Raw genomic sequence first — 14,386 nt, forward strand, 5'->3', positions numbered from 1 at the left:
CACACCCTACTACACTCCTACACCCCTTCAAAAACCCTGCGTTCAGCAAACGAGCGGCACCTTGTAGTGCCTTCTCATAAGGGCATTAAATCGCTATCCCGCTCATTCTCCTTCACAACTCCTTCCTGGTGGAACATTCTTCCTAACGCGGTCCGGTCAACCACTATGGAGGGATTTTTCAGTCACAATATAAACTAAAAGTCTAAAACTGAAAGTTTTAAACCAAAACTAAAAGTCTAAGTTTGAAACTAAAAGTCCAAGTTGAAAATGAATTTGGCATACTGTAGGATGGGTTTGAAATGGCTGGTGCGCAAAGGCACTTTATGGACAGCAGCTCCCAGTGCTAAGGAGCACACTGTAATGAAACCAGAGCGAGTGAGTGAGTGGCTGGAGCGAGGATATGAGGCGCCGTATAGGGTTTAAATCAAACTGCGCTTATGAATACATATATAAAAGCGTGCATACACACATATACATTGCTCACATATACATGTATAGTATTTGATGTTCAAGCAAACATATGAAAAACATGTGCGCACTAATGTGAAATCCATACTAATCCATATTATGTTAGTAATGCATGCATGTACACTTTTTCATGCATACATATACACTCGATGCGTGCAAAACACATCTATGAAACACGAGAGCTATAGCATTGACGTTCATTAGTCCTTTACTTGCTTGTGCAAGTTGCAATGGAGATGATCCGATTTCTTTAATAGCGTTTTACACTGCCTAACACGTATACAGCAGGATCCCAGGGAGACACTATATAGAGATTTAGAACAATTGCCAGAACAATTCACAGTCTTTTGTCCGTGGTTCGTTGTCAAAATGTCGAAACCAGAGAACTCGTTGTTGTTCTCGAGACGTTGTACGCTGCGCCAAGTTTGATGGTGGGAGAGCTGCTGGACAACTACCAGTCCCACCACCGACATCTAGAATAGGCCATAGAGGCCGTCCACGTTATGACATCTCGTATGAGTAAATGTGCCAGTTAAACAGAAGCTGGAGACAATGGCACATTTCCCCAATCCTGCTGTATACGTGTAAGGCAGTGTAAAACGCGATTAAAGAAATCGGCTATATGTTCATTGCAACTTGCACAAGCAAGTAAAGGGCTAATAAACTTCAATGCCATTATCGCTCTCAGTGTTAGATGTGTTTTGCACGCATCGAGTTTATATGTATGCGTGAAAAAGTGTACATGCATGCATTACTAACATAATATATATTGGTATGGATTTCACATTAGTGCGCACATGTTTTTCATATGTGTTTGCTTGAACATTCAATACTATACATGTTTATGTGAGCAATGTATATGTGTGTATGCACGCTTTTATATATGTATTCATAAGCGCAGTTTGATTTAAACCCTATACGGCTTAACCCTCATATCCTCGCTCCAGCCACTCACTCGCTCTGTTTGGTTTCATTACAGTGTGCTTCTTAGCACTGGGAGCTGCTGTCCATAAGGTGACTTTGCACACCAGCCATTTCGAACCAATCCTCCAGTATTTGGGCCACGCCTCCTAATTTGCATACACTCCTCAATCGTCAAATGCCCAATCCTAAATCCCCAAAACCTCAAACCTAAATGGCTAAATGATTAAATGCCCAATCCTACATACAAAATACCCAATCCTACATACAAAATACCCAATCCTATATACAAAATGCCCAATCCTATATACCAAATGCCCAATCCCATATACCAAATGCCCAATCCCATATACCAAATTCATTTTCAACTTGGACTTTTAGTTTCAAATTTAGACTTTTAGTTTTGGTTTAAAACTTTCAGTTTTAGACTTTTAGTTTATATTGTGACTGAAAAATCCCTCCATAAACCACATCTCTCACAACTTTCAAAAAACGACTAAAAACACACCTCTTCGGCGAATACTTCACAGACAATTCAATTTCTGTACATTTCTGTACACTAACCCTCTTCTCTCAACAGGTAGTGGTCTAGATTTGTTGAAACTAGTAACTTTGTATTAGCACCTAATGTACTATTGCTCTTTTATGACATATCGCTTATTGCTCCCCGATGTCTTTGTAAGTCGCTTTGGATAAAAGCGTCTGCTAAATGACTATTTAAATTTGGTTATTTTGATCCAAATGGCTGAAAACACATTTAACAATTTAAAGGGAGAGACTTTCACATATATCTAACCCACACACGTCCTAAATTAACCCATCATGAGTTATTTGCTGGATCTGATGGATTGGTGGGTTTTAGCTGACTGAATGGCGCTCTAAAGGCCGAGCACGTGTTTGTCCTTTGGCTCAGCTCGTTGGCTCTCACCAACCCACTCTTGTTTTTGTTTGTCTGGGATTTGCACGTGGGCAGTGGGACTAGAATGGCAAATAACCCTGTGAATCAACTGTGTCACTGGGGTCACCTGCACTTAGCAAGAGCGGGCAGGCATCCAAAAATGACAGCAATGCCTATCTGCTGTCCTAATAAAAGACTCCAACCTAGTGTGGAGTCCTACCAACTAAAACAAAGCGTAAGTGTTCTCAGCGATCAAATTCTTGGAGCAGTTACGGTTAGTTATTCATTAAAAGTGAAGTGCAGCAGTTCTTCTACAATGAGTTTAGGTGAATAATGAACACGTCATCAATAAAGCATGTGAATAATGACCTCATTGAACACGATTCCTGCGAAAATGATGTTTTTCGACATTTTGCTACACGATTTGCATTCGGAGCAGATGTATATTGTGTAGGTTATTTGACATTTATTGTTCCTACGAAACATAGTGCTCAGGGGTCTCCGACAGTTAGCAATGCTGGTTTTTGTCTCAGCCTACGTTTAGTGCAAACAACGCTTTCCACTCCCTCCCTCTCCTTTGCTTTCTCTATTTCGTGTCTGCAACTCATCTCATGCTTATTTGACAGCCTCCACAATGCACCATAGAGAGCTCTTGGCCAGAAATTACTTTAGGGAAGGGAAGCCGGTCAGCTTTACAGCTCTGCTGACGTCAATGGCATAATTCAAATACTAACCAGGGCGCATGCTTTAAGACCTGCACCACCACTTTGTAGCCTGGCTGAGCGTAAAATAGGGACTGGAGTTTTTGTGAGGCTGGAATATATGTGAAGCAATCTTCAGATGTGTTAGAAGGAGTTTCAGACTAAGAATATTAACATTGGTAAACAGGTGCATGAGCTATATTAAGATAAATTAAATTATTATTATAATGCTGTAATTATAATCATAACTCTCGGTGGTAAAGCTGCAGTTTACAGTGACACTAGCAAATACAATCCCATACTATCTAAAAGTCAACAAATCACTACATACTGTATGTTAGTGTATTTTTTTGCAATGAAGGAACGAATGTTTAAGAAGTTTTTACTTAAAAATTGTAACAAACAATTAAACAAACAAATACAGAAAAATGTATAGATATTTAAATTGATCTTTTTTCTTTAATAACGGTTCACTCATGACAGACTCACAGCCTGAGTGCCATAAAGAAACAATTCACCCAAAAAGGAAAATTCTGTCTTCATTTAATCAACCTCAGGTTGTTTCTAATCTATATACATTTCTTTGTTCTGTTGAACACAAAAGAAGATATTTTGAAGAATGTAGGAAAGCAAACAGTTCTGGGGCACTACCCTTGTCATTGTTCCTACTATGGTAGTCAATGGGGTACAAGAACAGTTTGGCTAACAGCATTCATCCAAATATCGTTCTCTGTGTTCATCAGAACAAAGACATTTATACAGATTTGGAACAACTCAAGGGTGAGTAAATGAAGACAGAATTTAATTTTTTAGGTGAACTGTCCCTTTAACATCTGTCAAGATTCTACAACCAGGGTTGATGTACCACAAGAAACATCAAACTCGCACGCACTAACATGCCAACCCACACGCCAGCATTACTGCATCTAAAAATTCATGGCTTGTTTACATTGCAACCTTTCATCGAAAACAAACCCCTGTTGTGTGCTAACCACTTTGCTATGCAATTCACAACCAGAATCATCAACATGAGCACAGGTAACTTTAACACGGAGGTAACACGCGTTCAAATAGTTTCATTACATTAACAACCACATAGAGTAGTGGGCCCAAAAGTATCCCACCTAAAGTAATTAAATGAGACAGATTGGAATCTGCTCATAAATTATATCTGAATTTTGATTACTTTAACTTTGATATGACTTTTGATACCACCAGCAGTAAACAAGGTGATGGATATGTTTGAAGTAAATTCCCTTCATGTTCACACAGGTTTCCTAGCAGAGCAACCACAGATGTCCAGTATCTTGTGCAAATTCTTTATAATAAATGCTATAACTTTGATATTTTGTTTAATATGTGGCTTAATATGAGTGTCTAATGCAATAACATTCATACATTTCTAAGTGTGTCTCAACTAGCCAAATACTTTTTCAGGGCCACTGTAGCTACAGTATAAAGGATCCAGTGTTTTTCTGTCCAGACTTTGTCTCTAACCTGATGTCTGTACTCCTGGCACAGCTGTTTAATTCTGTCAGCGTATTCCTCAGCCGTCCCACCTGTGGCTCATTAAACCTGTATTCTGCCTGACAGCCAGCTGCATGACCCTCCTCCTTCAGTGTGACGGCCCCTGGTAGTGTGTGTGTGTGTGTTAGAGAGAGAAAATATAAACACTGGTCTGAGGATGAGTCCTCTTTCCCTCAGGATCCTGGCTTCTGATAAAAGCTATTTTTTTTCTTTCTCTCTTTCCCTCCCTAATTTCTCTGGAAGCGTTTTCCAATGGTACGGTTCATGGTCAGGGCACTGGCAAATGGGCTCTGTGACGACATCAACAATATAAAAAGGGTGAAAGGATGAAATCAAATCTTTGTCTTCATCCGATACAGTGTCTTTAGATTATACTGGAGACACACAAGTGTAGCTCAAATGGTATAATCTGCTTTACAAACTGTGTGAATAGTCAATACATATGATTCTCAAAATGTGATTCTGCATTATCTTAACTCATCAAAGTGATTAAATAAATAAACAATTAAAAAATGTCAAGTTACACCAATTTAACAAGTTGACTTGTTGGGACAATTAGATAATACTTAAAAAATGTAAAGTTCCTAACAAAATATATAAACATTTACGATCTAAACAAAAAATAAATGAAAAGACAGTGAATTTCAAATGGTGAATAATATATTTGTATGTGGCATTTACAAAGTTATTAAATGAATAATAGACGATTCCTTAATAAAAGTGTATATTACCAAGTAGTACTCCATACAGAGTGTACTAACAGCCCATGTTCAACAATTCTGCAATTAGGTATCTTTAAAAGCAACATCCTCACGCTGTGTTATTACTCACATAACAGGTCAAAGAGACACTGTACTACGTAAGGAGTGAGCAGAATACAACATACTCTGATTTCCTCTGGCATATACTTGTTAAGCCAGTGGGACACAAGATAGCACAGCGTTCCACCTTATCATTGTGTGGTTGTGCGTGCGCTTCTTCCTGCAGGACCATGTGGTGTCTGTGCGCACAATCACACAGGAAGTGAAGGTAATAGTAGGTGGGTGGCGAATGACGTCAATGAGGCTGAAGAGGCCTCTGAAACAGGAACCAAAACAACCCACAATGGCTTGCCCCCCTCCTCTCAAGTTTCGACTCGGTAGTTCATTGGCTAAAGATTTTACATCTAGACCACACATACGCACATACAGATAAACACGAATGCAGGTGCATTTACTACTGCGCTTGTTGGGCTAACATTTCATAACTGTTGTCTGTAAAAAGCAAAAACGATATAATATTAAAATAATGAAATTGCTCATTTTACATCTAAATATAAAATAACACGATGTGCACATCCTTCACAATTTCAATATGTCATTATGCTTTGCACTACAATGCAATGGAGAAAAACATGCGTCCCAGGAAGTCATGATGTAAAAATCTGGGTAACACTACAATAAAGTTAACTTCATTAGTTAACAATAAACAACACTTTTTTTAGCTCATGTTTGCCATGCATTACCATTACGTTAATGAATGAGACCTCAGTAAAGTCTTACCCAAATCCTAATGTGTCTTAAAAAGGTTTATTTTCTTACAACTGGAATTATCTTGTACCATTTACAATTTTATATATATTGAATGTTGTAAAATAGGACCAAAACATATTCTTCACACGTTTCATGAGACTCAACCAATTATACATCCTCATCAAAACCCCAGAAGAGTTTCATGAACTTTCGGAGCTGTAAAACATACATGTACTCTTTTTAAGTATGCATGCTTACGCAAGCATGATTATTTACACCAGCACAAAGTGTGTGCAACAAACACACCTTATATTATGTTCCGCTGTCTCTCACACACGCACACTCGCATGTCTTTGTTCTTCAAAGACGCTAGGCTTTTCAGGCCTTTTAGATAGACAGAGGTGTGGTAACCATCGCACGAGTCTTCAAACAAGACAACAATACCGTATATGTTGCTTCAACTCACAAAACATACAGAACATATAGACGGTTTCAAAGTGAGAACATAAATAAGCGTTACTGCACATGCACACTTTTGTGACCCCAACTGAACTTCCGGTACACAAAAAATAGAGTGCCTGTAGATTATTTCTACAACAAGCAAAAGAAACCGAGAAGAACAGTTAATTGGCTAAACTTCTCTCTCCAATATATTGAATTAAGACTGCGATGCCAAGCTCAACCGCTAGATGTCAATGTAGCATACGGTTTCTTTTAATGCGATCAAACTACAGGACCCATTCAACAAATTATTTATTTGATAAAATTAACATACAACAAAATTCAACAAATTGTTATTTAATACAATTATTATGCAGTAAAATAATAATACAAATAAATATGAACATAAGTTAAATTAAACATTAAAAGGTATATTATAAGACACTAGCCAAACTCAAACAGGAAGTTAACTGGCGTGAGTGTATGAAGAAACGCTCTATAAGTCAAGTACATGTGGCTTGAAAATGAAGCTTGTATTTTGGTACTATTAAGTGATACTTTAAATCACTAAAGTACATTTCACCTGCCAAATTCTAAATGAATGCAATGCAACTGGACATTTTGGACATTCTGGTATTGTTTGAATTTATGTAATAAATGTGGTAATACTTAAAGAAAATTTTACATTTATTGTATTACATACAGGTATATATTATTCTACACTATTCTCCTTTATATATGTAAATGTTATAATTATAATATATAAAAAATCTCAAGATATGATACATATGTTACAATGTGTTAGTAAATAACATTGTTTTAATGATCTTACCTGACAGGCTGGCCTTGGTCACTGGGGGCTGACTGCTAACTGGCGATCTTCTTTTAAGTAAAAAAAGGAACTACTGTAAGATAACTCCATCCTCAATTAAACACTATTCAACAACATTGCATATCTCATTCAAATATTTTTGTTACAAATGTTTCGCACTCAGTTTCTAAAAAGGTACTGTTTAGTAGTACCGGATGTGTTTACAAAAGGGTCTAATGGAAAGTAAACAATGCATAAATTAAATAAGATAGACATAGGAGCTGCTAAGTAAATCATATTTTTTATAATATTATACTATTATTTTTGATCATTTATCATTACTTTTTTTACGATAACAAAGGTCAGCATCCCTCTAGTCTACCACAATTATGCAAATTCTGCCCTCTTGTGGTGCCTTCTCACATTACAACTTTTATAAAATGCATATTACTTACTTGCTGGGCGGGCACTGTACATTTGTCAGTACTGTGAAATTATTCCTAACAGTGCGAAGACTGGCAAGCACCTATTGCACAAAAACACAGCAACATGAAATATGACATGAAAAATACACCGAAAAAAGTACATATAAGGACATCAAAGACAAACTAACCTGAGCAAAAGGAGTAACTATGAGGTCCTCACTATGTCTGAGAAGCAAACACACAGAAGATTTACGTAAAAAAAAATCAAATATGTATTCATTTTAGTAATTTGTAAGATATAATATGACAAAAGTCATAGAATATGTGCTTAATTCCTCTTAAATCTTATGTTCATCTTATTTTAAAAGGATGTTTATTGGTTTTTAACAGCTAATGAAATAGAAAATACTGAACAGCAATATTTCAAATGTGAATTGCTTATTTCATGCAGTATTTCTGCATTCTCTTTATATTGTACCAGAGCTGTAATGATACAGAATGAACGATTTATTACGTAAGTGCTCAGTCCTACACATAGAGAACTCTATCCAAACCTCCTGTGAAACAAATGATTGAAGGTATTGAGCCAACCTTAAGACCCTCATATGATGATTCAGTCTGTTTAAATCCCAATGGATATACTGTAAACTCTGATGGAAGCTAGAGCTTTGTAACAGTACTCAACCTATTATCTGCACTTAACGCATGCTTTACTGGTGTCTACTACCTATAGGTTCATAAACCTCATACAAAAGCTTCAGCATCCTATTCAATAGAGAGAAACATTTGCCAAAATGTCACAATGAGCTAACTTCAATTATTTTGTATTTACCTTTAAGTCAATACCAAATTATACCCCTACAAAACTAATATAGTTAGTGGTTGATATAACTGGAAACATTTTGTGGAAATAAAAACAGTGAAGGTGTTAAAAATGGTTGAGTTCTTACAGCTGTTCGCCTCCAAGGGAGGAGTTGCGTGAGGTGGATTTGGGCGAAATGTCGTAATCGCTGTCCGAGCGGTAGAGAAACGACTCCCGCCTCTGACCGTGACTGGCCATGCTGGGATGAAGAACCAGACCTGAGCCTGGTGATGCCTGAAGGTCCAGTGGACTGCAGCCCATAGAGGGGCCATTCTCCACCTCCGAACTAAAGATAAGAAGCAAAATGCTGAATACGAAAGGCTACAAATTTCATTGGTTACAATGTGTGCAGAAATGTTTTGCATGCCAAGTTCTCATCTTATCTCTGAAATTATATGAAAAATGCTAAAATATAAAAAAGCTCCCATGCCTTTACTAATTTGCTCACATAAAATAACATAAAAAAATTGTTTAACAATCTGATTATCGATCTAACACAATTTTTTGTTATGTTGGCTTGTCCTTTACCAAGAAAAAGTTATGTTTTTAAAGTGTCAGGCAGCTACAAATGAGCACTTTGAAGTTTTACCAAGTTATTGACTATATATAAGTCAGTTAATGTCTTTTAAGGAACAGTTCTTCCCAAAATGAAAATTCTGTGTTTATTTAGCCAACCTCAAGTTGTTTCAAGTCTGTATAAATGTATTTGTTCTAATGATCACAATGACAGATATTTGGAATAATGCCTGTAACCAAACAGTTCTTGGTCACCATTGAAAATGCTTTATAAATGTCTTGTTTCGTTGAACACAAAAGAAGATATTTTTAAGCACTCTTTACTGACCCAAACAACTACCCTGAGTTATGAAGTAAGAGGCAGCAAACAAGGAAATAACTAAATTCAATTTCACAAAACATCCTTTAAAACTACCAAAATATAATGAAATATTTGCACCATTTGATGGATGACAAAACTTTTTAATGTCACCAGAATACAAAGAAGCTTTTTGCCTCCTTAATGGTTATATGTGTCATCTAGCAACAGGGGTCCAGTTAGCCCCGCAGCAAGCAGGGAGTCACAGAAGACAAGCTGGTATAAGAATTTAAATAAGATTTGAAAAAAGAAACACTGAGAAGGATAAATTAATTCAATACAAGAGCTAATGGAAATCAGCGCTGAACACAGAGGAGAAGATCAATGGAAAAGGACAAGGAAGAAAGCGTTCGCGGAAAACAGGACAGAATTGCTGCTTTGAAGAGAAAGGTCACTGAGCTAGCTGCATCAGTGAAAAATAAAGCAAAGAGACTGAAACAAAATGAGAAAAATAATTTAACTTCAATCAGAAATGTAAAGAGCTCTTTTGAGATCAGAGACTTAAGGACATTTTATATATATATATATATATATATATATATATTACTCTGGGACAAAATATTTCACAATTTGACCTGCCATCAGCAATATTTCCACATTTAAATAAATTACTTCAGTATGATGACAAGAAAGTTCGTAACACAATGTACTTTCATTTTCATCTCTATATTATCAAACATATTTCATTACATTTATACTCACGAGCCCTGAAATTATGTTTCCTTAGACTGTAACTTAATACAGATTTAGTAGAAAATGGATTGTCAAATAATTTACAGCAAAAACAACATCCCGGCTTAAACTGTAAATCATAACTTGTTTTATATAAGAGACATATAGTCATTCATTTTAGGGTCAACGCTGAGTTGACACAGAAAAATGCAAAACAATAATAAAAGACATTGAGGAGGCATCTCTGCTGACAGTAAAATAGGCAACAGAGCGATGTGGTTAAAAGGAACTGGGGGAAATGACATTGAGCTTTATGCCAGAGAGTTGCAAAGAGTCCGGTCTGACGACAGACTCTGAGGCCCGGTTTCACAGACACAGCTTAGCTTAAGCCAAGACAATGCCTTAGTTGAATTAAGATATTTAGGTAAAAAATACCTTAGAAGAATACATACTGGTGTGCATCTCGAGACAAAACAATGGCACTGATATATTTTAAGATATTTCTGAGCAAGTTATATTCAGTTAAGACATTTAAGGTCACAAATTCATTTTAGTCTGGGACTAGCCTTAAACCTTGTCTGTGAAACCAGGCCTAAATGATATAAAAATTGTCAAAGCCCTTGGTTAAACAACCTAGCAACCATCACCACCCCATGTGTGTGTGTGGTAATAGGGTGGTGTTGCAAGAGTCTAGTTACTGCTGAAAAATGTTGGATCACCAATTGAGGCATCTAGAAGGCAGATGGGGAATTCGAGGACCCAAAGGTTTCAAAAACTGAAAAACAAGGGAAAATAAAGAAAATAATATATATAACATATAAGAATATGTTGCTATGCGGTTGCTAGGGTGTTGCGTGTAGTTGCTACTGTATGTGGTTAGAACTGGGGGATCCACCCCAATTTGAGATGATATTCAGAATCCCACAATTGAAACCACACTAATCCCTAATTTATTGTAAATCCATGGGATCTTTTTGAGCCATTAAGGTCTATTGTGCGAAAATTCTGTAGCACAATTATTTCCAATAAGACGCATGATTTAAGCTGTCATTCATGTCTGTAGCTCAAACAATGTAAGACAAGTTGTGTATTAAACTATAACCTTTTGTGGTATTGCTCTAAAATCCCTAACTGTATAGTGAGATACTTGTATAAGAAAAAAAAGAACGCGTCTTAAAAATCCTCATTACTCACAGATGAAAGCACAATAATTAAAATAATAAATTTTGCAGGCTGACACATTCATCAAGACAAATGACTTGCGACATCACAGCTAACAAAACCAAGGTAACAGCTAGACTGTTGCAAGCGATGAGTCTTACCAGGTGTGAGACACGGCCACTGTGAAGCGTCTGCGTTGGCGGACAGTTTTATTCACCACCAATTTTTTGAACATGCCTGGGGAGTTCTGGGCCGTGTTTCTGGCACTGGCCGCGGAATCTGTCACATCAGACTGACAGCGCATGTCTGATGTGATCTCTGTCCTCCGGCTGGCAAGACTAATGGCAGCATCCGGTTTTAAATCCATTAGGAAGCGTCTTAAATCCAGAGGGTTGGAAGCTGAAGTGTGAGTTGAGCTTTCTTGGAGGCTAGACACTCTCTATCTGCTTCCATCATACTCTATTCTGCCCTCTATCCTACTTGTGAGGCCTCTGCCCAGCAGGCCCTCCCCTCCCAAGAGTCGCCTTTATGAAACATTCTGGGACCCTGGCGGTCAACTTGGCCCAGTTTAGAGGTAGTCTGAAACTTATACGGATTGACAGGTGCAAAGTAAATGCCGACTGACACCTAAGGCTCGGGTAGATGTAGCTTTTACCGCTGAAAGATATTTTAAAGAACGTTGGTAAGCAACACCACTGGCCCACATTGACCTCCATAGCATGACCATAAAACCACTGAGACATTTCACAAAATATCTTCTTTTGTGTTCAACAAAGAAAAAGGCCATATACAAGTATTGAATGACATGAGGGTTAATAAATGATGACAGAATTTTGGTTTTGGAGGGAGTATTAGGATTTTTACCGGTTAAATGTAAATGTAATAAACCACCAAAAAAAGTAACCGTTATTCCACAAATATGAAAAAAATGTGAAAATGGAAAAAACGGATTTTACATAATGGATGACCTGGTGCATAGTACTGTATGATTCAGTCTCATCCTGAACTATTGCCTTTTATTTTCCTTTGCATACTTTGGCAAGCTCTCAAGTGAGTATGACATCAGCAGCAACAATAGCCTTCAGTGTGCTCGGGGGAATGATACAGTTATGAGTGAAAGAGACAAAACCAGCCATTCAGATTTATTTTTTAAGTATCCTCACCTATCCGGGGGCACTGGCGTAATGTCTATCCGCGGTGGGGTAACGAAGCCCAGCGTTGTGGGTCTGGAAATGTAATCTTGCGGACTGCGGGCCCTCTCTGCTTGTCTCCATGACAACGGAGGCAACACAAGGGTTCCTGAGTGCCGTCTGGGACCCCGCCAGAGATCCACACCCAAAGTAGCACCTGAAGACGTACATCCAGAGGGTTCCTTGCTGTCCTAACATGGAAGAAAAAACAGATCATCTTACCCTGTCCAAAACAACACATAAAGATGAAAAATATTTGCAAGAACGTAACAAAACTGGTAGTAAACTGGAGGGCACTATATAAATGAGATAAACAAAAATGTGTTGGAGCAAAATGCTGGCTGTAGGAATGGAAGTAGATATGTATAAAGTGTATCAAACCATTACCATTTTATTTTATTACTGATCTGACATGCTCTTGATTCGCAAATCTTGAGAAATGCTTTTAAAGATTTCTCCCCTCATTTAACATGTAACACAAAATAATATTTTCTTGTGTCTGTACAATGGAAGTCCAGGGGTGTACATCTTTTTTCGTTACCAACGTTCAAATGTTTTAGTTGAGTTCTGCAGAAGAAAGTCATACAGGTTTGGAATGATATGAGAATGAATAAATTGATGCAAAAGATACAACATTTGTGGGGTGAACTATCCCTTAAAGGTCAAGTGTATGAAATGTATGTTGCGAATTGCAACCAACGACCAAAATAGAAGAAAACAAGTTCCTTTCCTTCAAGCCCTTTGAAATCTGCACTTTAATTCTATCCTTACCTTAGTTCCTTGCCTTAGTCATGTTATTGACACTAGAGATGGTTTGAGAGATTCTACAGCACTTCACAAAGCAGGTCTCTCATTTACATGACTGATTTAGAGCCCTGTTCAGCTACTACACAACTCCAGCATTTCGATTCCAGACAGATTTTTATTTACAGCATGTTCAATGCCTTTCTCCATGTGATTGCACATCACTGTCAGTGTAGTCCCTGGACCACATCCGTTTTTAGCAGCCTAGCTGGAGACTAAATATATCACTGCAAAATAAGTTTATAGCTCAATTAGGATTGCCCAGAAGAGAGGGGCATTACCAGGAATTCCTCGAGCACCATCTGCAACTGACTGCTTTTGTTTGATTGGGTGAGTATCCACATGAGATTGGAACTGGCTAGTTATGGGAAATGTAATGGCTCTTTTCTAAGTAAAACTGGCGGATGATGTAGGGCACAGAGAACATCCCTTTTTTATAGAAACAATGCAGTGCTGTTTGAACAAATGACAAAACCTTCAAATGAATAATTCCCCCTTAAAATTAAAGGGATAATTCACCCCAAAAAATGAAAATTCTATCATAATTTACTCACCCTGATCTTGTTCCAAACCTGTATAGATTTCTTTGTTAGATCTCACCCCCCATTTACTGCCATAGTATTGACAATAAATCCGTCAATGGGGGATGAGATCTGTTAAGTTGCTGACATTCCTCCAAATATCTTCTTTTGTGTTTAGCACAACAAAGAAATGTATATAGGCAAAATCTGAGAATTTTAATTTGTGGGTGAACCATCCATTTAAAAGGAAATAAGGGAATACAATAAAAAAACAAATCACCACTTATAAAATCAAACCGCATTATACTGATGCACATACGGGTTGCTTAACGGCCATAAAAATTATCTCACAACGCAAAAAAAATCAATCAATCATGGCCCTAAAACAAATATTATACTGGTTCGCTCTTAAATCGAGGTTAAACATCGTCTCTGGACATAAGATTCAACCATGCAGAAATAAAACATACGCATCACCTTTATAGTCCAATTATGTTGAAAACAAAATGTTATAATGAAAATCACTGCGAGGCATCGGTTTACATATAAATGAGAATGTGCAGTTAAATAAATGAAGGACAAATCAATAGTGGGGAAAG

General features: G+C 37.3%; 1 protein-coding gene across 1 annotated transcript in view; it reads right to left on the reverse strand.

Moving 5' to 3' along the window:
• pde4bb (phosphodiesterase 4B, cAMP-specific b) overlaps window positions 1-14,386 on the reverse strand; it is a 38,576-nt gene that overhangs the window by 14,444 nt on the left and 9,746 nt on the right. Inside the window, exons 3-7 of the mRNA XM_079453830.1 lie at window positions 12,436-12,653; window positions 8,654-8,851; window positions 7,892-7,928; window positions 7,734-7,804; window positions 7,300-7,349 (exon numbers count right to left, since the gene is read on the reverse strand). Of these exons, the coding sequence (XP_079309956.1) occupies window positions 7,300-7,349; window positions 7,734-7,804; window positions 7,892-7,928; window positions 8,654-8,851; window positions 12,436-12,653 (574 nt within the window). The remainder of the gene's footprint in view (window positions 1-7,299; window positions 7,350-7,733; window positions 7,805-7,891; window positions 7,929-8,653; window positions 8,852-12,435; window positions 12,654-14,386) is intronic.

This window comes from Barbatula barbatula (assembly GCF_947034865.1).
Source record: "Barbatula barbatula genome assembly, chromosome: 3".
In the NCBI taxonomy this organism is placed as follows: domain Eukaryota; kingdom Metazoa; phylum Chordata; class Actinopteri; order Cypriniformes; family Nemacheilidae; genus Barbatula; species Barbatula barbatula.